At 35.0% G+C, this 25,246-nt stretch overlaps 1 protein-coding gene across 1 annotated transcript in view; it reads right to left on the bottom strand.

Moving 5' to 3' along the window:
• The window catches only part of LOC145898261 (uncharacterized), a 49,349-nt gene extending 29,315 nt beyond the window's left edge, over nucleotides 1-20,034 (bottom strand). The window contains exons 1-47 of the mRNA XM_082986689.1: nucleotides 19,968-20,034; nucleotides 19,718-19,871; nucleotides 19,504-19,626; nucleotides 19,324-19,406; nucleotides 19,109-19,262; nucleotides 18,864-18,946; nucleotides 18,425-18,578; nucleotides 18,245-18,327; nucleotides 18,033-18,186; nucleotides 17,892-17,974; nucleotides 15,983-16,136; nucleotides 15,839-15,921; nucleotides 13,326-13,415; nucleotides 11,247-11,310; nucleotides 10,571-10,653; nucleotides 10,361-10,514; nucleotides 8,997-9,079; nucleotides 8,774-8,927; nucleotides 8,637-8,719; nucleotides 7,615-7,768; nucleotides 7,336-7,418; nucleotides 7,125-7,278; nucleotides 6,884-6,966; nucleotides 6,670-6,823; nucleotides 6,518-6,600; nucleotides 5,729-5,882; nucleotides 5,585-5,667; nucleotides 5,377-5,530; nucleotides 5,166-5,248; nucleotides 4,955-5,108; nucleotides 4,815-4,897; nucleotides 4,485-4,638; nucleotides 4,168-4,250; nucleotides 3,956-4,109; nucleotides 3,816-3,898; nucleotides 3,606-3,759; nucleotides 3,365-3,447; nucleotides 3,154-3,307; nucleotides 3,018-3,100; nucleotides 2,799-2,952; nucleotides 2,661-2,743; nucleotides 2,438-2,591; nucleotides 2,295-2,377; nucleotides 1,582-1,735; nucleotides 1,294-1,376; nucleotides 277-433; nucleotides 17-99 (exon numbers count right to left, since the gene is read on the bottom strand). Of these exons, the coding sequence (XP_082842815.1) occupies nucleotides 17-99; nucleotides 277-433; nucleotides 1,294-1,376; nucleotides 1,582-1,735; nucleotides 2,295-2,377; nucleotides 2,438-2,591; nucleotides 2,661-2,743; nucleotides 2,799-2,952; nucleotides 3,018-3,100; nucleotides 3,154-3,307; nucleotides 3,365-3,447; nucleotides 3,606-3,759; nucleotides 3,816-3,898; nucleotides 3,956-4,109; nucleotides 4,168-4,250; nucleotides 4,485-4,638; nucleotides 4,815-4,897; nucleotides 4,955-5,108; nucleotides 5,166-5,248; nucleotides 5,377-5,530; nucleotides 5,585-5,667; nucleotides 5,729-5,882; nucleotides 6,518-6,600; nucleotides 6,670-6,823; nucleotides 6,884-6,966; nucleotides 7,125-7,278; nucleotides 7,336-7,418; nucleotides 7,615-7,768; nucleotides 8,637-8,719; nucleotides 8,774-8,927; nucleotides 8,997-9,079; nucleotides 10,361-10,514; nucleotides 10,571-10,653; nucleotides 11,247-11,310; nucleotides 13,326-13,415; nucleotides 15,839-15,921; nucleotides 15,983-16,136; nucleotides 17,892-17,974; nucleotides 18,033-18,186; nucleotides 18,245-18,327; nucleotides 18,425-18,578; nucleotides 18,864-18,946; nucleotides 19,109-19,262; nucleotides 19,324-19,406; nucleotides 19,504-19,626; nucleotides 19,718-19,871; nucleotides 19,968-20,034 (5,407 nt within the window). The remainder of the gene's footprint in view (nucleotides 1-16; nucleotides 100-276; nucleotides 434-1,293; nucleotides 1,377-1,581; nucleotides 1,736-2,294; nucleotides 2,378-2,437; nucleotides 2,592-2,660; nucleotides 2,744-2,798; nucleotides 2,953-3,017; nucleotides 3,101-3,153; nucleotides 3,308-3,364; nucleotides 3,448-3,605; nucleotides 3,760-3,815; nucleotides 3,899-3,955; nucleotides 4,110-4,167; nucleotides 4,251-4,484; nucleotides 4,639-4,814; nucleotides 4,898-4,954; nucleotides 5,109-5,165; nucleotides 5,249-5,376; nucleotides 5,531-5,584; nucleotides 5,668-5,728; nucleotides 5,883-6,517; nucleotides 6,601-6,669; nucleotides 6,824-6,883; nucleotides 6,967-7,124; nucleotides 7,279-7,335; nucleotides 7,419-7,614; nucleotides 7,769-8,636; nucleotides 8,720-8,773; nucleotides 8,928-8,996; nucleotides 9,080-10,360; nucleotides 10,515-10,570; nucleotides 10,654-11,246; nucleotides 11,311-13,325; nucleotides 13,416-15,838; nucleotides 15,922-15,982; nucleotides 16,137-17,891; nucleotides 17,975-18,032; nucleotides 18,187-18,244; nucleotides 18,328-18,424; nucleotides 18,579-18,863; nucleotides 18,947-19,108; nucleotides 19,263-19,323; nucleotides 19,407-19,503; nucleotides 19,627-19,717; nucleotides 19,872-19,967) is intronic.
• Nucleotides 20,035-25,246: the final 5,212 nt, after the last annotated feature.

The raw sequence follows: 25,246 nt of genomic DNA, 5'->3' as shown, positions 1-25,246 counted from the left end.
AAAAGTGAAAACAAACCCATTCCATAACAGTAGACCTGTCTAAATTTATCAAAGTTGTCAGCTGCGTGCCTGATACCTTTTATCCAATCTCTAACTTCTCTGTAAAATAGTAACAGGACTTCAAAAAAACATCTTCATTTAATTGTAAACAAAAAAAGTTGCTTAATATGGAACATAAATAGGCGCAAAAATATATAAATTGTGTAAAAAAAAACAAATCATACAACAAAATATTCAGTTTGTCAAGAAGCATTCTGAACTTTAGCAATTGCAAACCTTTGGTTAAAATGAAAATACTGGCTGAGAAATGTGGAATTTAATTTAGGAGGATATCCTTCTCCACGATCAGAACACCTCACAACTTTGTGCCAAACATACGCCAGGCAATCTACTGATAACTCCCAATAGTATGTGGTGCAGTTTGTAAAATAAACTGCAGAAACAAAATCAAGCCATTGTTGTTTGTAATACACCGAAGGGTGAAGAAGTGTTTAAACTTTAGCTAATCAATACTTGTTAAAGTAAACTACAGATCTAATAGGAAAAAATAAGAAAACAAAATATACACATTTGCTCAAAAAGTATGTTTATTTCTGTCGTATTTCTTGTCTGAAAAACTAAAACTATTTACAGTCCTAACCTTTTTTTAAAGCGACCCAATTTTTTCAAGAATCCTAATTTGCAAAATCGCGAACCCAAGTATAAACTTGAAAACTAAAATTCTTAACTAGTTACTAGCACAATTTAGATAATTTGCTTTCAAATGTCGTAGCAATTTGTTTCTCTTTATTGATCCAAAGGAAAGAACTTTAAGACACAGTAAACATTTTTTACCATCTTTTGGGTCACCATCTAATTCCGTAAAAACTAGTTTTTTTAAAAAAAAAGCTTTATCGTATGAATGTTTTACCCCACATTTACCAGCCATTAGTAAGCGATCGGGTTTACAGTAACAAGTGCTTACTGTCATTGTTTTAATAAAATAACTAATTGTTGATATAACAAACAATAAACGAAGCTTTCATGTTTGTAATTAACTTTCAAAGAATTAATTGAAACCAGTTAATCACAATAGTTGTATGCTGTGCACATTGAAGTACAAAAAACATAGTTCATAAATTTGTGCTTCACTTGCAACAACAAGTGACCTAAAATAGTTTTCAGGTGACCCAGAAGGTGGAAAATATTTATGTAGAGAATCACAGTTAGTCATTTAGACCAACAAAACATCAGAAGAAAACATACTTTTGAAGGAAGGAAAACATTTTGTTGATTTTTGGAATGATGACTTACCCATGCCAAAACAAGACAGTTGGTCAGGCACACTAGCTTGGTCAGCAGCATGTCGTGATGTGTTATATGATTCCAGTAAAAAACTACAATATGTTATACAAAATGACAAATTCAAGCAAAAAATCTTTAAAAAAATATGTAGGGGAACATGTAATACGTCAAACAAGACAACTTATGTTATTCAAAAAATTAACATGCTCCAGAAACAGTATTTATTTGTTGGAAAAACTAAAATTCTGCTTATGACAAAGTTGTTAATATAATGAACCCTAAAATCAATAGCCTTACGTGTAATTCATATTAGACACAACATCTCTCGATGATGCAGTCAAATTGTCTACATAGTCATAGCCCTCTTCAACACACTCAACCATTTTCCAAACAGTTTTTAAACAATCTGATGAGTGATAGCCCCAAAACTTTGGACATGTGCCAGGTAGATCTGAAGGCATGTCATATGATTACACACACACATAAACCTGGCATGCATGTTTCAATGCTCTATTAACATTGAGGTATTTAAATGGGTGCAGAAATAGTACAAAAATAGGTGAGAAAATATAGGAAAGAAGACAGTGGTTATAGTTGGTATACACTCCCAACTTAAATATAGGGCACAAATGCAACTGTTTACCAATCCCAAAACAATTAAGCTGGTCTTCAGATATGCCTTGGTCAGAACTGGTTCGGGTTGCATTAAACTGTTCTAGTATCGATCTGACACAAAACAGACAGTTGGAATAACAAAACCTATGCAAGATATGTTGTTTAAAAACAAGCTTACGTGTAGTTGGTTCGTAAAAGCTCCTCAATTCTTGTCAATGTAAGGTTTTCAGGATACTTCCAACCTACTGGTATACAACGGACCAAATACCATATCGTCTTCAAGCAGTCCATTGATTGCCTTCCCCAAAACCTTGGACATGTGAATGGTAAATCTATTTGGATAGTCATTTTGTCAAACCATAATTGTTTCAATATTTACAAAAGTATGTTAAAACCTATTCCAAAGCAATTAAGTTGGTCTTCTGAAACTCCAGAGTCAGAGCTGGTTCTGGTTGTGTTAAATTGACTCAACAATCCTCTGCCCCCAATATTATAATGTTAGCAGCTTACATATACAATATGCTTGTTGTTCACTCACGAATAATTTGTTCTGGATCTTTCGAAAAACTGAACACGTGTGAGATTTTCAGGAAACTCATATCCCCCTGGTAAACATCCCACATTTTTCCAAATAACTTTTAAACAGTCCATAGATTGGATTCCCCAAAATCTTGGACACTCCTTGGGAAAGTCTGGAGTCCATTAATACACCGCAGTTGTAAAAAATACCCAAGTCACACTGATTTAAGATAACGTCATACCAATTCCAAAGCAGTTTAACTGGTCAGCGGAATCACCAAGATCTGAATTAGTCCTGGTGGTATTAAATTCATTCAGTAAAGCCCTGCCAAGTAAAATAAATGAGTATACAGTATCTCACAACAATAAAGTCATATTACGTATAGTTTGTCCATGAAACCTCATCAATTCTATCAGCTGTAAGGTTTTCAGGGAATTTGTAACCTTCTGGCAAGCATCTAACCATATTCCATAGGGTTTTCAAACAATCCATTGTGTGAATTCCATAATATCTTGGACATGTATCCGGAAAATCTACAGGAAAAAAATTTTGCTTTGTTGTCATTTACCAATATTACACCACAAGATAAAAGTCTTACCTATTCCAAAACAGTTTAACTGCTCCTCTGAAATTCCCAAGTCAGAGTTAGTTCGAGTAGTGTTGAATTGATCTAAAAGTGCCCTAAATATAAAAAATAAATTGCAAAAATGGACTTCCACTGCAGAAGCATATACGTATAGTTTGTCCACGAAAGTACATCAATCTGGTCTGCAGTAAGATTTTCAGGAAACTCATATCCATCTTCCAAACATCCCACCATTCCCCAAACCGTCTTCAAACAATCCATAGTTTGGATTCCATAATACCTTGGACATGTACCAGGAAAATCTAAACAGGAACACAATAGTATTTTTTCCGCCTTTTTTGCAATAAAACATTATCAACCTATTCCAAAGCAGTTTAGTTGCTCTTCTGAAACTCCCAGATCAGATTCTGTCCTTGTCTTGTTGAACTGATTTAATAATGCACTAAACATCAAGAAAAAAGTTATTGACCTGTAATATTTTTTAATGTAGTCAAGAGGAAATAATCGTCATAAAAAGACCGAAATGTTTTTTATGGGTAGATATATGTGTATCAATGTTGGAACAAGTGTTTTAGTTTAAAAATACGTTCTTAATCTTACGTATAGTTAGTCCAAGACAGAGTATCAAATACATCTAATGTAAGATTTTTGGGATAGTCGTATCCTTCAGGAAGACACTTGACCATGCCCCAAACTCTTTTAAGACAGTCCATTGTCTGAATTCCATAATATCTGGGGCATTCATCAGGAAAATCTGAGTAACACTTGAAATTTGAAAAAATTTCCTTGGAAAAATTCAAACAGTCCTACCAATTCCAAAACAGTTAAGTTGCTCTGCTGAAATTCCCAAATCTGAGTTGGTTCTAGTTGTATTAAATTGATGCAGTAGGGACCTGCAGTAATCTTGTTGAGGTACATTACACATATTTCAACAGAGATCAATTATTTACGTATAGTTTGTCCACGAAAATATATCCACTTGTTGAGACGTTAGATTTTCTGGAAATTCATAACCTTCTGGTAGACAACCAACCATGTGCCAAACAGTTTTCAAACAATCCATCGTCTGAATTCCGTAATATCGTGGACAATTATGAGGAAAATCTTATCACAAAACGAAAATAGGTTATTTGTAGCACAAACTATCAGTGATGCCTTTTACCGATTCCAAAGCAGTTGAGCTGCTCTGCTGAAACTCCCAAATCTGAGTTTGTCCTTGTGGTGTTGAACTTGTTAAGTAATGCCCTGCAAAAATAAAAAACATAAAAAAATTTCAATGTAGCCTATTTATTGTTTGCCATTTTAAAGTGAAATTTTTCACCAAATTATAGTAATAAAGCTTTTAAAAAAAAATTTTTTTTTTTAATACACTTTTAGTATATGATCAAAACAAATATTCTTTACAATAAAATGCACAAAACAAACAGGTCCAGCAAAAACAGTTGCAATCAGGAAAATTAGGCATTTATTAAAAGTTACGTGTAGTTTGTCCATGACAAGATATTGTATTGGGGAGCTGTCAGGTTCTCAGGATATTCATATCCTTCAGGCAAACATTTTACCATATCCCATAGAACTTTCATACAATCCATAGTTTGAATTCCATAATATCTTGGACATTCCTCTGGAAAATCTAATAAAATACACCTGATGAACATAGATCTGCCCACAATGACAACTTACATGTTTTTAATCATAGTTTAGAAGCATAAGCACAATATTTCAAGTTTATAGGATTTCTTTAAAATGTTACGGCACCTAAAAGTATTTAATTATCACATCTAGCTTTTGCAGTAAAAAGACACATACCTATACCAAAACAGTTCAGCTGTTCAGAAGAATCACCAAGGTCTGAATTGGTCCTTGTTGTGTTGAACAAATGCAGCAATGCTCTGTGAGAACAGACAAGTTCAGGCAAAACAAATGACAGGCCAGAAGCAATAGCTTACGTGTAGTTTGTCCACGAAAAAACATCGATTTGATTGGATGTAAGATTTTCTGGAAACTCGTAACCATCAGGTAAACATCCAACAATATTCCAAACAACCTTTAGGCAGGCCATAGTATGAATTCCATAATATCTGGGACATGCAGCTGGAAAATCTAGATAGAGTGTTTTCATTAAGTAACAAAAGCAGCAACACTTAAATATTAATGTACCAATTCCGAAACAGCTTAGTTGGTCCTTCGAGACGCCCAAGTCTGAATTTATTCGGGTGGTGTTAAACTGATTGAGAAGAGATCTAAATGATTTATAATTACATTTAAAATTAACGATGATTTATTTTTTGCATTTGGTGTAAATTTTGTGATCTAAACATCAAAAATAAACTGTTTACTGTGACAGGAAATCATTTGCACAACAACATACGTGTAATTGGTCCATTTGAAAATGTCAAATCGGTGGGATGTAAGATTCTCAGGGAAGTCGTATCCATATTGCAAACACCCAACCATATCCCACAGAGTTTTCATACAGTCCATGGTGTGAATGCCCCAATATCTGGGACACTCATCAGGAAAATCTGCAATAAAAATTCATCTGTAAAAGGCAAAAAAGGTATTGCAGAAGTACTTGCCAATTCCAAAGCAGTTAAGTTGTTCAGATGAACTTCCCATGTCTGAGTTTGCTCTTGTCGTATTAAACTGAAGGAGTAACCCTCTACATAAAAAAAAATTGCATAAATTCACACTGGTACAAATTCCAGCAATCAGAAACATACGTATAATTCGTCCAAGAAAGCTTCCTAACTTGTCTGGATGTAAGCTTTGCAGGAAACTCATATCCATCAGGCAAACATCCTACATTTTTCCAAATGGTTTTCAAACAATCCATAGTTTGAATTCCCCAAAATCTTGGACAAGTATCAGGAAAATCTAAAGACATGAGAAAAAAAGGGTAAAACACCAATAAACAAACCTTCTAACAGTGCCTTTGGGTTGTATTTAGGAGTAATAGCTAGCCTTCCAAATGCTTTCTATATATTATACAGGAACAAAAATGATTCACTTGTGGCAACCACCTATCTTTGTGTGTGGTTTGAAGTTTTTACAAGGAACGCACCGAAAGTTCGGTTTGCCGAATTTATTCTGCCGAAACTAAGGTTTTTATAACTATTCTTTTTTACTGCATGTAACGCTGATATGCAAAGTTTAGTGCAAACTGGAATTAATGTTCAAACTGTACGAATGTGTTTGTTATATTTGTTTTCGAGCAGTTGGATCATTCTTTAGGTGCCCAAAAAGGTTGTATGGTAGGATTAGATCCAATCCAGCAAATGCTTTGTTTAATTTTGTTTCGTTTAAAGAGATTGGATACCAAAATTAGTTTCGGTCTATTCGGCCGAATTTATTCTGTAACTTTTGCCGAATATTCGGTTTCGGCCGAATAAAAAAGTTCCTGTTTCAGTGCATCACTAGTTTTCACACTTCTTACCATGGAAAATCCCTACAGCCCATTATTATGACTTTGTAATGCAAATGCATTGGTATAAAGATACATAAAAACAAACCTATTCCAAAGCAGTTGAGTTGTTCCGATGAAACACCAAGGTCAGATTGTGTCCTTGTGGTGTTAAACTGATTCAGCAATGAACTGCAGAAAATCTGACTTGATATGAAACTATACAATGCACAGGCCATGTTACAGGGACATTATACTCACGTATAGTTAGTAAATGAAAATGTTGAAATTTCACTATGAGTTAAGTTTTCAGGATAATCGTATCCTTCTGGCAAACACCTAACCATATCCCAAAGAGTTTTTAAACAATCCATTGTGTGAAATCCCCAATATCTAGGACACTCATCAGGTAAATCTACAAGCGGGTCAAACAGTATTTTGAATGCAATATGATTGCATGAACACTTGCACATACCAATTCCAAAGCAATTTAGCTGGTCAGCAGAAACACCAGAGTCAGAACTAATTCTTGTGGCATTAAACTGAGTTAAGATACCCCTTCAAAAGATGCATTGGTTATTTCACAACAAAAAGCAAACAATGCAAAGACCTCATGCACATATTAGTTTAAAAGCAATAAAACAACACTTTTTTCTTTGGAGTATAAATATACTGATACAGGTGAAACTCTTGATGAAAAATTAAAATGTTTTTACGTGTAGTTTGTCCATGACAATACGCGGGTTACATGCAGACGCAGATTTTCAGGAAACTCATGTCCATCAGGCAAACAACCAACAATTTTCCAAATTGTTGTTAAACAATCCATAGTTTGAATTCCCCAAAATCTTGGGCAAGTGTGAGGCAAATCTAGAATAAAATGAATATCGGATATTAAGCAAAATTGTATAGGACAGAAGGCCTCACCAATTCCAAAACAGTTTAATTGTTCTACAGAAACTCCCAAATCAGAATTCATTCTTGTAGCATTGAACTGATTGAGCACACCTCTGTAACAAATGCCATTTCATTTGGTTAAATGTTTGGACAAAAAGACTTCAGAGAAAAATAATATATATGAATCTCTTCAATCCATTTTGATTTCTAATTTTGCCCGTAATTAAGAAGGCTTTCCATTCAGAAACATTGTAATTCAGGAACAGAAGAAATACTGCTTGATAAAATGTAAGATAAAGGTTTGTTTACGTGTAGTTAGTCCAGGACAGAATATCAAGTTCAATAGAAGTAAGGTTTTCAGGAAACTGATACCCATCTGGTAAACAGTCCACCATGTCCCAAATTCTTTTCAAACAATCCATGTTCTGAATACCCCAAAATCTTGGACATTCATCAGGAAAATCTAATTAAAGAACCAACAAATCCTAGGGTTTATGAAAGTTGTGTTTATGAGATGAAAGGTGGAATGTCAATTACAAATAGGGTATTTAAAATATGATGCTGTGAAAAATAATAATTTGAAAATATCTCAAAGAGTTGTGTATGAGGGAAAACCAGCATCCAATTGACTAGCTTTTTAATAGCATATGAAAATCAACAAACTTATTTTGCTCTGCAGAGTTTTTTTAAGTTGGCACTTGCCTATACCAAAGCAGTTCAACTGCTCAAGCGAGTCTCCTAAATCAGAGCTTGTCCTTGTTGTGTTCATGATATGATAAACAGCCCTGCAAATTATACAATGTCTGCTTTAATGTGTAGCTGTTAAACATATATGTTTACTCTGCCAACACCAATCTACAAAGTTTTTACCCCTAGCAAAAGTATTCAGAATCTTTTTGCCAAACTACAGCATTTGTCAAAACTTATTGAAAGTTGTTTCAGGCCAAAACGACAATCAATGAATTAAGCATAATTTATCAAAACATCCAAAAATAACTATTTTGTGTAGAACTACTCACGTATAATTTGTTGATGAAAAAAATTGCCTTCTGATCCTAGATATTCTGTCAATATATTCATGTCCCTGAGGCAAACAGCCAACAAGTTCCCACATTTTCTTGAGGCATTCAACAGTATGGATGCCATAATAAGTTGGACACGGTTCAGGTAGGTCTATTGCAAAGAAGTCAAATTTGGTTGAAGGTTTACAAGAAAAATATAATCTAGGGGTGATTGAGTAAAACAGAGGAGCCAAAGGTGGCCATAGCTTAAAAATATTTAGTGCTAAACATTCACATGTTCTTTATGTTTGAGTTCAAAGCACATATTACCAATTCCAAAACAGTTCAGTTGATCTTCAGATATCCCCGCATCCGAACTTTGACGAGTTGACTCAAATTGATTTAACAAAGATCTAAGCAGCACAGTTTTGTTTGGTTGTACAAAAGCAAGTAAGTAAGTTTCTTACGTGTAGTTAGTCCAAGAAAGTCGAGCTATTTCATTATTTGTGAGATTATCAGGGTAGTCATATCCCACAGGCAAACAACGCACAATATCCCATACAGTTTTAAGACAGTCCATTGTGTGAATGCCCCAATACCTTGGACACATATCCGGTAAATCTAAAAACAATGGCAAGGTTATATCAGCAGAAAGTACAAAAAAAATTTACTCGCAAACAAATAGATTACCAATTCCAAAGCAGTTCAGTTGATCATTTGTAGTTCCCATATCTGAGCTTGCCCTTGTTGCATTAAATTGGTTCAAAATCCCACTGCACATGTTTAGTTTTTAGTGTAAAAACATACATGTATGATCAAAATGATCAAAAAACAAATTAATATTTACGTAAAGTTTGTTCTAAGTAACTCTTTTTGTCTGGTTTTGGATAACTTTCGAGGAAATTGCCTCCCATCTGGTAAGCATCTCACCATATCCCAAATAGTCACCAAACAATCCATAATGTGTATACCCCAAAATTTAGGGCAAGTGCTGGGTAAATCTATTGAATGAAAAACAAACGATAAATCAATGAACAGGGTCTCATCATCACAGTAACACAATGGCTTACCAATCCCAAAACAATTCAATTGGTAGGTAGAATTTCCCAAATCGGATTTTTCTCTTGTTGTTTCAAACTGGCCCAGCAGTGCTCTATAAACCACAAGGCAATTTAGGTTACAAAGAAAACGGATTAACAGCAAAGTCTCACCTATAATCTGTCCAGGAAAGATTAAAAGCTTGATCTTTTGTGAGATTTTCTGGGAATTCCCAACCTCCAGGCAAGCACCCAACCATATTCCAAACAAATTTTAAACAGTCCATAGTATGAACTCCCCAATACCTTGGACATGCTTCTGGCAGATCTGAAATACACAAAAACTTTTAATATTCTTCTGCGGACAATAATCGAGTATTATCTGCAATACTTATTCCAAAACAACGAAGTTGATCTGATGGAATTCCACTGTCAGAATTTGTTCTTGTCGTGTTAAATTCTTGCAGAAGTGCACTGCATAGAGAAGAATGCAAATAAACAAGCATTTTGTACATAAAAACAGCATTTTAATCAAATGATCATTTAAAATAAAATTTCAAACTTCATCAACAGTTAAATTACTTTAAATAATCTGCATTACAAAAAATTATTACACATTAATAATGTTTGTTTTAACAGTCATTGGGATTTACAACTTACGAGTAATTTTTGAGTGTCAAAACATCAAAGATATTTGTTGAAAGCTTCCTTGGATACCTAAACCCTTCTGGTATACATCGAACAATACCCCACACTACTACCATGCACTCAAGAGTTTGGATACCATAGTACCTGGGACATTCCTTGGGTAAATCTAAACCAATTGCAGACCAATGTTCAAACAAAACCTCCAACGACTACAATTAATTCCATACCAATTCCAAAACAATTTAGTTGTTCTTCCGAAACACCCGAATCAGATTGACTTCTTATGTCTTGAAAGTTTTGTAACAGGGCCCTTAATAAATAAGATTGTCAGATATTTCGTTTTCCAAAGGATTCAAAACATGAAAGTACGTGTAATTTGTCCATGAAAGAACATTAAATTGATGGTCTGTAAGATTTTCTGGAAACTCGTAGCCATCTGGTAAACAACCAACCATGTCCCACACAGTTTTTAGGCAATCCATATTTTGAATGCCATAATATCTTGGACATGTTTCAGGCAAATCTACAATACCAACAAATTATTATACATGTTCAAATTTGGAGTTATTTAGTATTTACCAATTCCAAAGCAAGCCAGTTGTGCGACCGAATCACCTAAATCTGAGTTGATCCTTGTAGCGTTAAAAGTTTCTAACAAAGCTCTGCAAAAAAAGTACTGGAGCAATGTATGATATGTTCTTTGACAATCAAAATTGATTGGTTCCACAATTTTGGGTAGAAAGATAAGGAAACATGGAAAGAGTAAATATTCACCAACAGATGTTCTTACTTAAAGTAAAAACTTACGTGTAGTTAGATCGGTACAGAGAAGCTATTGCCTGAGCTTTGAGTTTAGATGGATATTCACGACCCTGTCGGAGACATCCAACCATACCCCACACTGTTATCAAGCAATCCGTAGTATGGAATCCATAATATTTTGGGCATGTGTCTGGGAGATCTTAAAAGCAATAATTTCAGTTGAGTACTTTGCAGTCATTCCTTATACCAATTTTAAAGGCTAATCAGTGTTTTTGATACCAATTCCAAAGCAATTAAGTTGCTCTTCTGAGTTTCCAGCATTTGACTCTTCCAAAATGTTTTGGTACTGACTTCGAACAGCCCTGAAATATTTTCTAATTTACTACTGTGCAAAATTTTAAAAATATCAATACATATTGACACATCATGAGAAGTTATATTTTTTTTCACTAAACATCTAAAATTTCTCAAAATAACGGCAACAAAAACTTACGTAAAATTTGTCCAAGCAAGAACGTTATACTGGCGATTAGTAAGGTTTTCTGGGAACTCATATCCTTGTGTTAAACAACCAGTGCGTAGCCACAACAAAACCAGACATTCCATGGTATGAATTCCATAATACCTCGGACATGGATCTGGCAAATCTTAAACCACACATTCTTTTAAGAAGTATGTATAATGAAAAGATCAAAGAGGGCACACCAATTCCAAAACAGTTCAGTTGATCAGTTGAATCTCCCAAATCAGCGCTTGTCTTTGTTGCATTAAAACTTTGCTTTAAAGCCCTGTTGAAAGCAAAGTATAAAAGCACATGAAAGCTGTTTCTAACTGGATACTTCAAGCATGTACTAACGTGTAGTTGGATCTAGAGAAGATTTGAGTTTCATGAAAAGAAAGTCTTGTTGCATATTTGTGTCCCTCCGGCAAACATCCAATCATACCCCAAACAGTCTTGAGGCAATCCTCACTATGTCTTCCATAAAACATTGGGCAAGTCGCTGGAAGATCTTAACATGTAACCAAGATTAATGTAATTGTATTGTACAGTCGACAAATAGTATGAAAACAATAAATATTACCAATGCCAAAGCAGTTTAGTTGATCATTAGAAATGCCAAGATCTGAATTTTGCCGGGTTGTCCGAAATAACTGAAGTAATGCGCTGCAAATAAAAATATTAAGCAGATAATACATTAAACTGCTAGTGTTGCTGTAATCTGTGTATATTAGGTAAACATGGGCAGTAATCGGAAAAAAAAATTCACCAGAGTTGCAGCATCACATGACTGGGCAAGAAACCATGGTTAGGCAATGACTACATGTGTCCCTTTTGACAAATAATATAAGATAAACTCAGTCAAACAGGTACTAAAATCATGAAGCAGTTACGTGTAGTTTGTCCTTCCTACATGCCGAACTTCTTCAAAAGTAAGATTTTCTGGAAACTGATAACCGTCTTGTACACATCCAGCTATGCCCCATACTGTAATCAAACAATCCATGGAATGAAATCCATAGTACTTTGGACATACTTCAGGTAAATCTACAAAGAACAAAGATTGCTTTTTTTCGTACAAAAATACTGAAACTACGATAAACAAACCAATGCCAAAGCAATTCAATTGATCCTCTGCAACTCCAGCATCAGAGCTCTGTCTTGTTGCATTTAGAATTCTGATTACACCCCTGCCCATGACAAAACAGGCTTATAACTTTGCCTTTAGGTACTTACATTGGGTCAATATTAAGTTTGTTTTTGCCGTATGATCAAATTACTCACAGCTGCTGCCACAGCAACAACTGTCGCATTTAGATAAAGGTTATGGATTACATTCACCTCACAGGTAAAGAGGACAATTATATTTAGGTTTGTTGTTTGCCATATGACAAATTTCTCTTACGTATAGTTCGTTGCAAAGAGTCCAGAAATCTCGTTGGGAGGGCGCTTGTCAGGGAACTGCTTTCCATCTGGTAAACAACCAACCAATCCCCACAATTCTATCAGACACTTCATGTTATGCCTTCCATAATATCTTGGGCAATTATCAGGCAAATCTAAAACAATTGTAATATGAATTGTGTAAGCTGCAGACAGATGCCCACTGTTTCGACCTAACGGATAAGCAAAGACTTCTACTTTATGGTGACTATACAATCATCGTCATCCGTTGGGCACCAAACTAGGTGCAACCTTACAGAGAAAACAAGGTGGAAACACTATGGCCAAGCAAAGCTCAACCAATAGTGCCGTCAGGCCCCATGTCACAATAATCATAAGATAAGCAAAGTGGAGCCAATTGTAATATGGTTTGCAATGGGTTTAAAAAATATGGTAAAAAAGTTAAATATAACAAAGGATTACCAATTCCAAAACAGTTTAGTTGATCCAGCGAATTTCCCAAGTCAGAACTATCCCGTATATCTGTGAATTCTTTCAGAATGGCCCTTTACAATAAAAAATAAATACAAAAGGTTGTTTAATATACATAAAATAAATTAATTCACGTGTAGTTATCCCCGGATAGCTTCAACTTTTCTGAAAATACCAGTTTTTGGGGAAATCTTTGACCTTCTGGCAGACACCCCACCATATCCCAAATCGTTTCCAAACAGTCCATGGTATGAGTTCCATAATATCTTGGACATACATCAGGCAGATCTGCAAGGTTTTAAGTGAAAGGCTAAAAGCTAAACCAAATTAGAAAAAGTTTATCTTGCCGATGCCAAAGCAGTCTAGTTGGTCAGAAGAAATTCCCAAATCAGAGTTATTTCTTGTTGTGTTGACTATTTCAAACACAGTTCTGAAAAAAACAAAAACACAGGATGTATTCAATAGAACCAAACAAAAAACTCTTTCCGAAGTTATTTTTTAATAAATTACAAATAACTAAAAAAAATATTGGAAAAAAAAACATAGTTACTGACGGAAAATTGGCAGAAGAAAGCTTATTGTAATCATCAAAACTAAGTTTTGAGGGATAGCGACGCCCTTTTTCTAGACAACCAATTTCTTTCCAAAATGTTTTAAGGCAGTCAACAGTATGTGTTCCATAGTAGGTTGGACAATAGTCAGGCAAATCTACAAAAAATTGTACAAAGTAATTTCACACCAGCCTAATGTTTAAGGTTTACCAAAGCCAAAGCAATTCAATTGATCATCATCATCTCCTGAATCTGAGCTTTGCCTTGTCCCCAAAAAGGTATCAAAGAGTGCACTGAGATGTATTGTAATCAGTCAAGGTTTGCATTACATGTGAGACGCTTACGTGTAATTATTTAGAGACAGTACATCAGCTTCAGTGGGGGTAAGTTTTTCTGGGTAATTATGCCCTGCAGGTATGCATCCGACAAGGCCCCAAACTGTCTTTAGACATTCTATGTTCTGGGTTCCATAAAATCGAGGACAAGTGTCCGGCAAATCTTTAAACAAATTTAATTTGTTCAATGCAAGTTCATGTTCTATTTAATAGTTCTTACTCCCACCTATTCCAAAGCAGTTTAGTTGATCACCAGAATCACCACTGTCGGCATTGCCTCTTGTAGCATTTAGGATACTAATCAATGCTCTAAATTTATAGAAATTGTAACACATTTAGCAGTTAACAGCAAACTACAAAAATAGTTTACCAGGACAAAAATTGCACTTACGTATAGTTTTTAGTCGATAGAAAGGTTCTTTTATCAAACAACAGCTTTTCAGGGTAACCTTTTCCCTCCGGGAGGCAACCAAGGCGTCGCCATATAAGATTCATACAATCAACTGAATGTTTTCCATAATATTTAGGACATGCCCCAGGCAAATCTGCAAAATACACTTGATATATACACGGGTAATTAAAAGTGTAGTCGTACCTATTCCAAAGCAGTTTAGTTGTTCTTGGGAATCGCCAGTATCGGCATTGATCCTTGTGCTTCTAAAATTTTCAAGTAATGCCCTGAGAGAAACCAACAGGTAAAAAAACTTACAAACAGTCAACATCACAAAATTGTTTTACGTATAATTAGTTAGGGAATGGGCAGTAATTTGTGGCCCTGTAAGATTTTCTGGAAATTTATGGCCTTCAGGCAAACACTTGGCTAGTTCCCAAACTGATTTTAAGCAATCCATCGGTTGACTGCCATAAAATCTTGGACAAGTATAAGGAAGGTCTTCAAAAAATAATTTGTATTAAAAACCGAAAGCCTCTATTCCAAAATGCACAAAAGTGACGAAATTACTCACCAATACCAAAACAATTTAGTTGCTCTGCATCTACTCCTAGGTCTGAATTTCGTCTAGTTGTGTTCATTATTTCCAGTGCAGCACTAAATCATGTTAAGTGTTGAAAATTATAATAACGTGATGGTCAAAAATAATTGTCAAAAAAAATCTGCAGGAATTAGCCTGTGCAGGTCAGTGTTCATTAAAGGATCTGTCTTTTTAGTATCCGTATATTAAGAGTAACAGACGATCAGTCTCAGTATGATCTTATATTTAAAACAAAATTATAACTATGGTCTATTGTCAGTTTCTGTCTTATTCAAATGCAATGAAAGGTTGACATATATTTACGTATAGTTTTCTTTAGACAGTGCCACAAGTTGATCATGAGGAAGTTTGGCTGGAAACTCATGTCCATCAGGTAAACATCCAACCATATCCCAAAGAACCTCCAAACATGGTTCCGAATGCATGCCATAATACTTGGGACATTCTGCAGGTAAATCTAAAATAAAAAAAATAAGGGTATTTAGAATGGTGGCACTGAAAGCCTGCTTCAGCTTGGATCTCCTTCACTGGTCTTTCCCTTGTCATCAAATTTACCCCCCATTGTTGCTGACGATACTGCACAATTATAATGTTAAGACACTTGTTATTTTCAATAATCTACTACAACCAGAGGACAACAACCATTGTTTGGGCTGAACAGGTGACAAATTTATTTATATTAAAACCAATAAAGTAAATAAATAATCAATATTTAACACTTTTAGTGTACATTTTAAAAGTCTGAATGGTCCCTCAGCACAACACCTTTCAATAAATTCTTGTTAAATTTACTTTTGCTTCCCAAAATACACTAAAATCAAAACAATATTTACCAAATCCGAAGCAATTTATTTGCTCTGCGGAATCCCCTGAATCAGAGTTTGCTCTTGTTGTTTGAAACTCATTCAACAGAGCTCTGCACAGCATTTTTAGGCATTAATTTCATTTTATCAGTTCACGAAAAAGTTGTATATTACGTGTAGTTTAATAATGCAAGTCGGGTAATTTCACTGTTGGCCAGATTTTCCGGAAACTTATCGCCCTCTGGCAAACACCCCACATTGTCCCAAAGAGTTTTCAGGCAGTCCATGGCTTGAGTTCCATAATACCTAGGACATGTGTCTGGAAAGTCTACAAAGAACAGTTTTATTTTCAAAATGTAGAGTAAAAAAATGGCATTTTTAAATTTTTTTGACAATTATATGAAATAATTTGTAATTTCTTTTTACATAAAACCCACCAATGCCAAAGCAATTCAATTGTTCCTCCGAGTCCCCTGAATCAGAATTGATTCTTGTTGCATTCAGTTTTGACAAAACGTTTCTAAAAATCAAAAAAAAGCATTCAAATTGGATGTCATACAAAGTTTCAACAAACATGTTTCAAAATTCATGACAAGCAAATATTTTTCCTCACGAGTAGTTTCCTTTGATCATGGAGGAGACTTTAGTCACCGGCAATTTGTCGATTGACTTGCGCCCGTCCAACAAACAACCAACATTTTTCCACATAACCTTCAAACAATCTTCAGTGCGTGGGCCATAGTACCTGGGACACTCTTGTGGAAAGTCTAATAACGAATGTACCAATCAACAATGCAGGGTTATTGACAATTCAAGAACATCATACCGATCCCAAAACAGCTTAATTGGTCTCCTGAGATACCCCCATCAGAGTTGTTTCTGGTGAGTCTGTAATTACTTAAGAGAGCTCTGAAAAAAAGTGATTACTGTTACTGCAACTAGCACTCATAACTATTGATTTCCATACGTATAGTTCAGTGTTGCCAATGCATTGACTTGCAATAGTGAAAGTTTCTCAGGAAACCCATGCCCATCTGGTAAACATCCAACCATTTCCCACAGAGTTTCTAAGCAATCTATTCCATGGGTTCCATAATACCTTGGGCATGTGTATGGAAGGTCTACAAAAAAGGATTTATTTAGAAATGTGGAATCACAAACACTATTTTAAATGTCCTTAACATTCTTATTCAAATGAACTACAATTGCAAAGTGGTGGCAAAGTTTTTTTTTACCTATACCAAAACAGTTCAGTTGTTCTTGGTCATTGCCAAGGTCAGACTCGGTCCTTGTGTTGTTCATGATGTTTAACACATAACTGAAAGAAAAAGAGTTGTTGTCACTCCACATATTTGACAAAAAAATCAATATTTTTAGAATTTTACAAAACAATAAAACAACCTTACTTACGTGTAGTTATAAGTGACTATAACATGATAATCTGTAGCAGTGAGTTTTCCAGGAAATTCATGTCCCTCAGGCAGACAACCAACAATTTGCCAAATTATTTTCAAACATTTCATTGTATGTATTCCATAGTATGTTGGACAATCGTCAGGCAAATCTAGAGGAGTATTTTTGTCAATGAGCAACTACCATTTTTTAAAACAATTACCAATTCCGAAACAGCTAAGTTGCGCTGCTGAAGACCCATTGTCAGAACTACTTTTTGTTGCAAACATTTGGTTCAACAATGTGCTGCAAGGTGAAAACTATTTAAATGTTGTCTGATGTACAAATTTAAAACAGATTACGTATAATTCATTGAGGAAATTGTTGAAATTTCAACTGAAGAACGTTTTTCAGGATACCCCAGCCCAGCTGGTAAACATCTGGCCATATTCCATACTGTTTTAAGACAATCTACAGAATGTTTTCCATAATATTTTGGACACGTTGAAGGAAAATCTGCGGCACATGAAATAAGCCAATGTGATTAGTAAATAAAAACTGGATCAAAAAACCAAAGGCCCCTGGCCTTATAACATCAAATAAGCATTTGAGTTTGTATGTATAAACTTTGTACAGCGTTCAGATTTGTTTTAAAGACTTTTTTCACTTACGATACAAGGTATTGACTTACCTATTCCAAAGCAGTTTAATTGTTCCTCTGAAACTCCTAGATCTGAGTTTGTTCTTGTTGTGTTCATAATATTTAAAACAGCTCTGTGGTAAAAAAAACACAATGTAGGATTTTGTGAGGCTGATTCTATTCTGAGCTCACGTGTAGTTGGAATTTCCAAGTACTGTCTCTTCAACAAAAGAAAGTTTTTTTGGGAACTCGTGCCCATCAGGCAAACATCCAACCATATCCCAAATGGTCTTCAAACAGTCGGTGGAGTGAAAGCCATAGTAAGTTGGACAAGTTTCAGGAAAGTCTAAAAAATGTGCTACTTTACTCCACGCTCTATGCTTACATTAAGTCAATGAGAGTACCAATTCCAAAACAGTTCAGCTGATCAACAGAATCACCAGAATCCGCATTATCCCTGATTTCCTGAAACTCATCCAACAAAGCACTACAAAAACAATTGTTTTTAGTATGTTGTCTGCCTGTAGATTGAATAAACACTCTCTGCACTGTATTTATCTCTGATGCAAAAAAAAACAAATTACGTGTAGTTTGTCCATGAAAGAACAGTAATGTTGTCAATAAAAAGCTTGTCAGGAAATCTGTGACCATCTGGCAGGCATCCAACCATTTCCCACACGGTCTTTAGACAGTTAATAGTTTGCATTCCATAATATCTTGGACATGTGTCAGGAAGATCTGTCAAATGAGGCAGAAAAAAAACAATAGTTATTTAAACGATGCAAAATTTGAAACCTTGAACATTTTTATTTGCGTTTGATGAAGTGCAAAGGTTATATCAAATAAAATAATTTTTTTTTACAACCAAAGTCACAAATCATGAGTTATTTCTTTTTGTTATCAATTTACAAAAAATCGGAGCAAAGGGTTATTGTCATAAGTCATGCCTTTAAGGAATTACACATTACACAAATTTCTGAATCACTAAACGTGACCAATTTTTAGGACAAAGTCACTATATACCAATTCCGAAGCAGTTCAGTTGTTCAGTTGAGTCACCCATATCAGATGTAAACTTGGTGTGGTTCATGATTGCAACCACATCACTAAAATAGATAAGATATACAAAAGTTGTTTCTTTGGTTTAATGCAAGTTTTTGCATTAAAGTAACACAATTTTCTTGAAATTTTTAATTCACAATTTCTTTAATTAATGATTTTGAATATTATAAAACATACACTTTGATGGTTTAGTACAACACACTCACGAGTAGTTTTTTAAGGTTAAGTCGTGCATTTCTTTTGGCGGAAGATTATCTGGAAACTCATGTCCCTCTGGTAAACATCCAACATTACTCCAGATGACTTTTAAACATTTGATTGACTGTTCACCATAAAATCTGGGGCATTCATCTGGAAAATCTAATGTAATTTTTGTTGTTATTAGGCTTGTGTGACAACTTTGATTTGCAATTGTGCAAACCTATCCCAAAGCAATTCAGTTGCATGATAGAGTCTCCAGAATCTGATTTATTTCGTATGGTTCTAAATTCATCCAACAAAGCACTGCAAATGGGCAGAATGTTACGAGTTACATTTACATATCATCTGTCAGTATCTAGTGCAGTCCGTGTGATAGAATTTTTAAACACTTTCAAGAAACCTTGGACGTCTATTTAAATACAGTGGTGGTGTTGTGTTTTGATTAAGTTCAAGTGGGTTTGCCTTCAAAATAAACTGCATTAGGTAACTTGTATTTTCAGGATCAATAGAAATATGACCACACCTTTACAAAAACAATTATGCATTGCTTCAAAAAATTTAAAATCCTAATCATAAGCTGTATCATAGCATAGTCATGCATATATGAGCAGAACCTGTAGTTTGTGGCTGCCAATATTGCATTTTCTTTTGGATTCAGATGAGCAGGATCTCCATCACCTTCGGCCAAACATCCTACCATCTCCCAAAGCGTGTTCATGCAATGAACAGAATGAAGACCGTAATATTTTGGACATGTTTCGGGCAAATCTAAAGACCAACCAAACAATTTGGAAAAATTACATTTGCCAGAAAGTATGTGAATCACAAAGGTTTTATTGTTCATAAGCTAAATTAGGTACTGACCTATACCAAAACAGTTTAACTGGGCGGTTGAGTCTCCTGAGTCTGAACTATTTCTTACAGAAGACATATTCCTTAAAATTGATCTAAAAGCAAATTAAACATAAATTCCCAGCATGGAATATTAGTGGTACTTTTTTTAATGCTGACAGCTGTTTAACAACTAAAGATAAAAAAAAGTTTGTTATTGCATGCTGAATTATCCAACAATAAATAAATTCTTGGATTTAAATCAAACATAATTAGCGCCATTTTGGAGCATCAGCTACATGAACACCCACGTGTAATTTTGTGATTCGAAGAATACAAGCACTGTCGTTGTGTGCTTATCAGGAAATTCATCTCCATCAGGCAAACATCCAACATTATTCCAAATTGTATTCAAACACTTCATGGTAGGGGGACCATAGAATAGTGGACATGTGTCTGGCAAGTCTACACGCAAAATTGATGTTTATTCATTTATCTTTAATTTTTCTTGAAAAAATACCAATCCCGAAACAGTTCAATTGGTCTTCAGTGACACCCAAATCAGAATTAGATTTTATTTTCTCGAATTCATCCAGCAAAGCCCTAAAGCAAATTAAAAATTAACATTTTGGAAGCAAAAAGGGCCAAGTTGTTTGTATTTACGTGTAGTTTGTCACTGAAAGTGTCCTTCTTTCAGGGACAAGAAGTTTTCCAGGATAGTCTTGTCCTTGTGGTGTGCACTTAACGGTCTCCCATAGGGTAATTAAGCAAGCCAAGGAATGAAACCCGTAAAAGCGGGGACAAGTCTCAGGTAGGTCTACCAAAAAAATAGGTCTTTTCCCCAAACATTTTTTTTAGCAAGGGGCTACTTTTATTTTGTGCTACACAAACCTATGCCAAAGCAGTTGAGCTGTTCCGTGGCATTTCCCAGATCTGAGTTTGTTTTTGTCATGTTCATCACATTATACAGCATCCTGCATACACACGGTATCATTTAAATAATTCAAGACCAATACTTTGACATTAAACCTGTAGTTTAGTCCTGATAAAGAATTAATCCTGGTTAACGTAAGTTTGTTTGGAAACTGATCTCCCTCTGGTAAACAACCAACCAATTCCCACACAATCTTCATACAATCAATACTTTGTGTCCCATAGTAAGTTGGACAGGGTTCAGGCAAATCTGCACAAACAAGTTGGTTAAAAATGAAAACTAAAAAAAAGACCAAAATTTACCTATTCCAAAACAGTTTATTTGTTCCTGGGAGTCTCCCAAGTCTGAATTGGACTTGACACTTTCAAACTCACTAAGCAAGAAACTGCAAAGAAGAAAGATTTTGGTGATCGTTGGAAAATATACGTTTCTCCTATATTTACGTATAGTTGTAGACGGAAATTGTGTTGAACTCTGTTATTGACAAGTTGTCTGGAAACTTGTAACCTTCGGTCAAGCAACCAACAGCCTCCCAAACAACTTCCAAGCATCGTAAAGTTTGAGGGCCATAATAACGAGGACAAGCAGTCGGTAAAACTGACATGAAAAATAGAGTTACAACAGTTATAAAAAACAAGCATCAGTACACAACTTCAATCAAAAAGTCTTAGCAATAGAAAAAATACTGCACAAAGTTTGTATGACAAGGCAACCAACTAACAATATACACTTTAAATAACCATGGGTAAATACTGGGAAAGTGGCATAGAATATTTAGGATGAATGCACTAAATGTATAATGCCAGGATGCCTCCCCACAGAAATGTGCACCTCACCTATTCCAAAGCAATTAAGTTGTTGTTGTGCATCTCCAGAATCAGCCTTAGCCTTGTGAAATTCCATTTCATCATACAAAGCACTGCAAGAAACAGCATATTTGTGCAAAAAAACAAAAAAATATTTTGTCCTAAACGTGGCACACCAAATGCAGTTTTACTAACCTATAATTAAGTCTGGATAATCTTGTCCTCTCTGTTAAACCATGATTGTCAGGACAGCGATGACCTTCTGGCAAGCAGGTCACTGTTTTCCACACCACTCGCAAGCATTCCAGTGAATGAAAGCCATAATATGTTGGACACTCGTCGGGCAAATCTTAGCAAAAACTCAAACATGAAACTGAGGTTTCTTTCAATATATTCAAAAAATTTACGGGAGTGTCAAATGACAATTTTGAAGTTTATTAACTCGGTCAGCTGATCTTCGACATGCCAGTGCCCATAATTAATTTCACTTGCATCTATGCGAGGGAATACACAGCGACCACATCTCTACAGCCAATGACTCATTACGAATCTTTTCCTTTGCTAATTTCATATTACAGTTTAATGTTTATGACTTACCAAAACCAAAACAATCGATTTGTTTCTGTGAATTTCCAGAGTCCGCCTCGGTTTTGATTGACCTCATATGAGATAGGAGGGCACTAATAGAAAGAAAAGAACATATCTAACCAAACACTTACAGACATCAACAAAAACACCAGCAAATTATCACACATGATAGGTTCGTACAAACACATGCAGTACAAGATACAAAACCATACAAAACAATAACCTATGGCATCTGGTCTGTGGACGTAAGATATACGAATGCAATAGTATGGTGCAATAACAGACTTGATCCCATGTATATTTGTTGGCATAGGGCCATCAATGAACACAAAAAACGGACCTGTAGTTTAGATGTTCATAAGCATATATTCTTCCTCCAGAAAGTCTGTCAGGGTGTTCATGTCCCTCTGGCTTGCACCCAAGTCGTTTCCACACCAGTTTTAAACAACTCATAGTATGTGGTCCATAGTATTGTGGACATTCATCAGGCAAGTCTACAGCAATGTGGTGCAAACACGTTTAAAAGTTCACAAGCCATTGATGCACTAACAAATCTCAGAGATATAATCCAGTTTATTGGAAATTTATTAGCAGCCTTAAAACAGATAGGATCCATTGCACAGTACATGCATATCTAGTGGAGTGTCAAACAGAAAAAGGTTTGCTAGACCCAGGTCCTTAGTTATCCTACTGGGAACCATGTAATGATACCTATGCCAAAGCAGTTAAGTTGTTCCTGTGAATGTCCGGCATCTGATTGAACTCTTGTCTGGTTCATATCATCGAATAAAGCCCTAAATGGTTTAAATAGCAATGCTGTCAAAGGGACACTCCAGGACAACTGCAACATTTATTTGAATTGGGATTATTATAGCCTGATATAATTAAACGAAGTCCATTGGTCGCCACATTCTTTTTCAACAGAGGTTGGCAACTTTTGTCTTGTTTGAGATTGGCCATATTATCATCTAGTTAGATAAAGGGACACACAAAAACGTCCTAATAAAGACAAAACTTAAAAATAGAACCCCAATATTTATTTTTATACCAACAGAACACCTACTTTTTTAAAAATAGCAATAAAAACCCAAATAAAGAATTAAAACAAACAATACATCTTTGAAAAACAAAATTCCCTAAAGCTTGTAAACTGCACCTGTAGTCCAAACGGGCTAATCTATCACGGTCTGGATGGCTTAGGGTATCAGGATACTTAAATCCGGGTGATAAACAACCAACATAACCCCACACAGTTCTCATACATTCCAATGAATGTAATCCATAGTAAGTTGGACAGGAATCTGGCAAATCTAAACAAAGCAAGTTTAGGTGAATGCTCAAAAAGAAAGAAAATGGTAACAATTTCACACAAATTAAATTTGTTCCAGAAAATTTATTACAAATGTAAATTACTTGTGCTTGAAAAACAGTATTAGTTGAAGCAAATAAAGCACTGCCGACAAAACAACTCTTTACTTTACTGTTGTGAAATTTTGGCCATTGTCTTACACTCAATAACCAACAGTAACGAAGTAACAATACCTATTCCAAAACAACCCATTTGCTTAGTAGAGTTGCCATCATCTGCTTGCAGTCTGGTACTGTTTATAAAAGCTACCATATCTCTGAAAATAACATTGACTAAACATGAACAAGAAAAGAGTGTGTGGTTTCAAATTAAACAAAACCTACGTATAGGTTAAGGAAGCCATTTCATTAACTTCACCAGGAGAAAGTTTTTCAGGAAACTCTGTTCCATTTGGTAAGCAGCCAACCATAATCCAAATGGTGTCTAAGCAGGTCTTCGAATGTGGACCATTGTACGTTGGGCAAGCATCCGGCAATTCTAAAATAATTCAATATATGTTTACAGGCAGTCGACAAATCACAACTAATTTTCTTCACCAAAAAATAAATAAAAGAATCACAAAGATTAGCAGTGTTTATATCAGCAGAACATAGGCCTGTTCATATGAGCAAAACATTGCATGAAAGCTTGTTTGAAATGAACAAAACTCTACACTATAACATATAAAAACTTTGTCAAAAGTTTCCTACCAACACCAAAGCACTTCAGTTGCTCTGTTGCAACTCCAGCATCTGCTTCTGTTCTGGTTCGATTCATTGCAACCAACAGGGCACTGCAAAAGAATAACTTTTTTGCTATGGCAACATGCATTTTCTGAAAAGTAAATACAAACAAATCCAAATAAACATAATTAATGCAGGTTTTATTTCTATTATTTTTGCCCTTTTCAAGAGCTGTGTCCTTAAAAATACTAATAGGCTTATTTCTAATAAACATGCTTTAAAATTTGCTTGTGTGGTTTAATCATGGTTTAAAAAAAAGTGAACTGTTAGTAATGGTGACACAGGTAGTTGAACGTTTTTTTGACATGCCTGTGGAAATGGTAGAAAAACAATTTATTGTTGTAAACCTCCCTAAAGTCATTATTCTGATATAAATAATAAATTGTGGCATTAAAAAAAAGCGTGCTTGCGTTTTGGTCCAGTCTGATATTAACCCAGACAATTACTTAGCACAAGTATGTCAAAATACCTGTAATTTAAGTCTTTTAAAGTGTTAGCATTTGCCACCGAAAGTGTTTCCGGAAAACCCTGACCCGCCACAAAACAACCAACTCTATCCCAAATAACCTTCAAGCAATCCAAAGAATGATTTCCATAGAAAGTTGGACATTCCTCAGGAAAATCTAAAGAAAACAACTTGATAATAATTATAGCACCAAACAGAGGGATGCAAAAATCACCAAAACTGACAAACAACGCCAGTGCAAAAGTCTTAATTAGGTTTGTGAATTTAAAACATCTAGAGAATGTTTTCAGAAACATTCTAAAAATCTAATTTTGTTGATAAATTTCACTGTAAGATATACTTACTATCATTCAAGTTTTTATTGATAAAGTTTACTTTAAGTTATACTAATCATTATTAATAACTTGCAACACTGACTCAAAATTAA

This window comes from Ascidia mentula, chromosome 4, assembly GCF_947561715.1.
Source record: "Ascidia mentula chromosome 4, kaAscMent1.1, whole genome shotgun sequence".
In the NCBI taxonomy this organism is placed as follows: Eukaryota; Metazoa; Chordata; class Ascidiacea; order Phlebobranchia; family Ascidiidae; genus Ascidia; species Ascidia mentula.
Note: the sequence above shows the minus strand (reverse complement) of the source record. Positions and strands in the feature narration are given on the sequence as shown.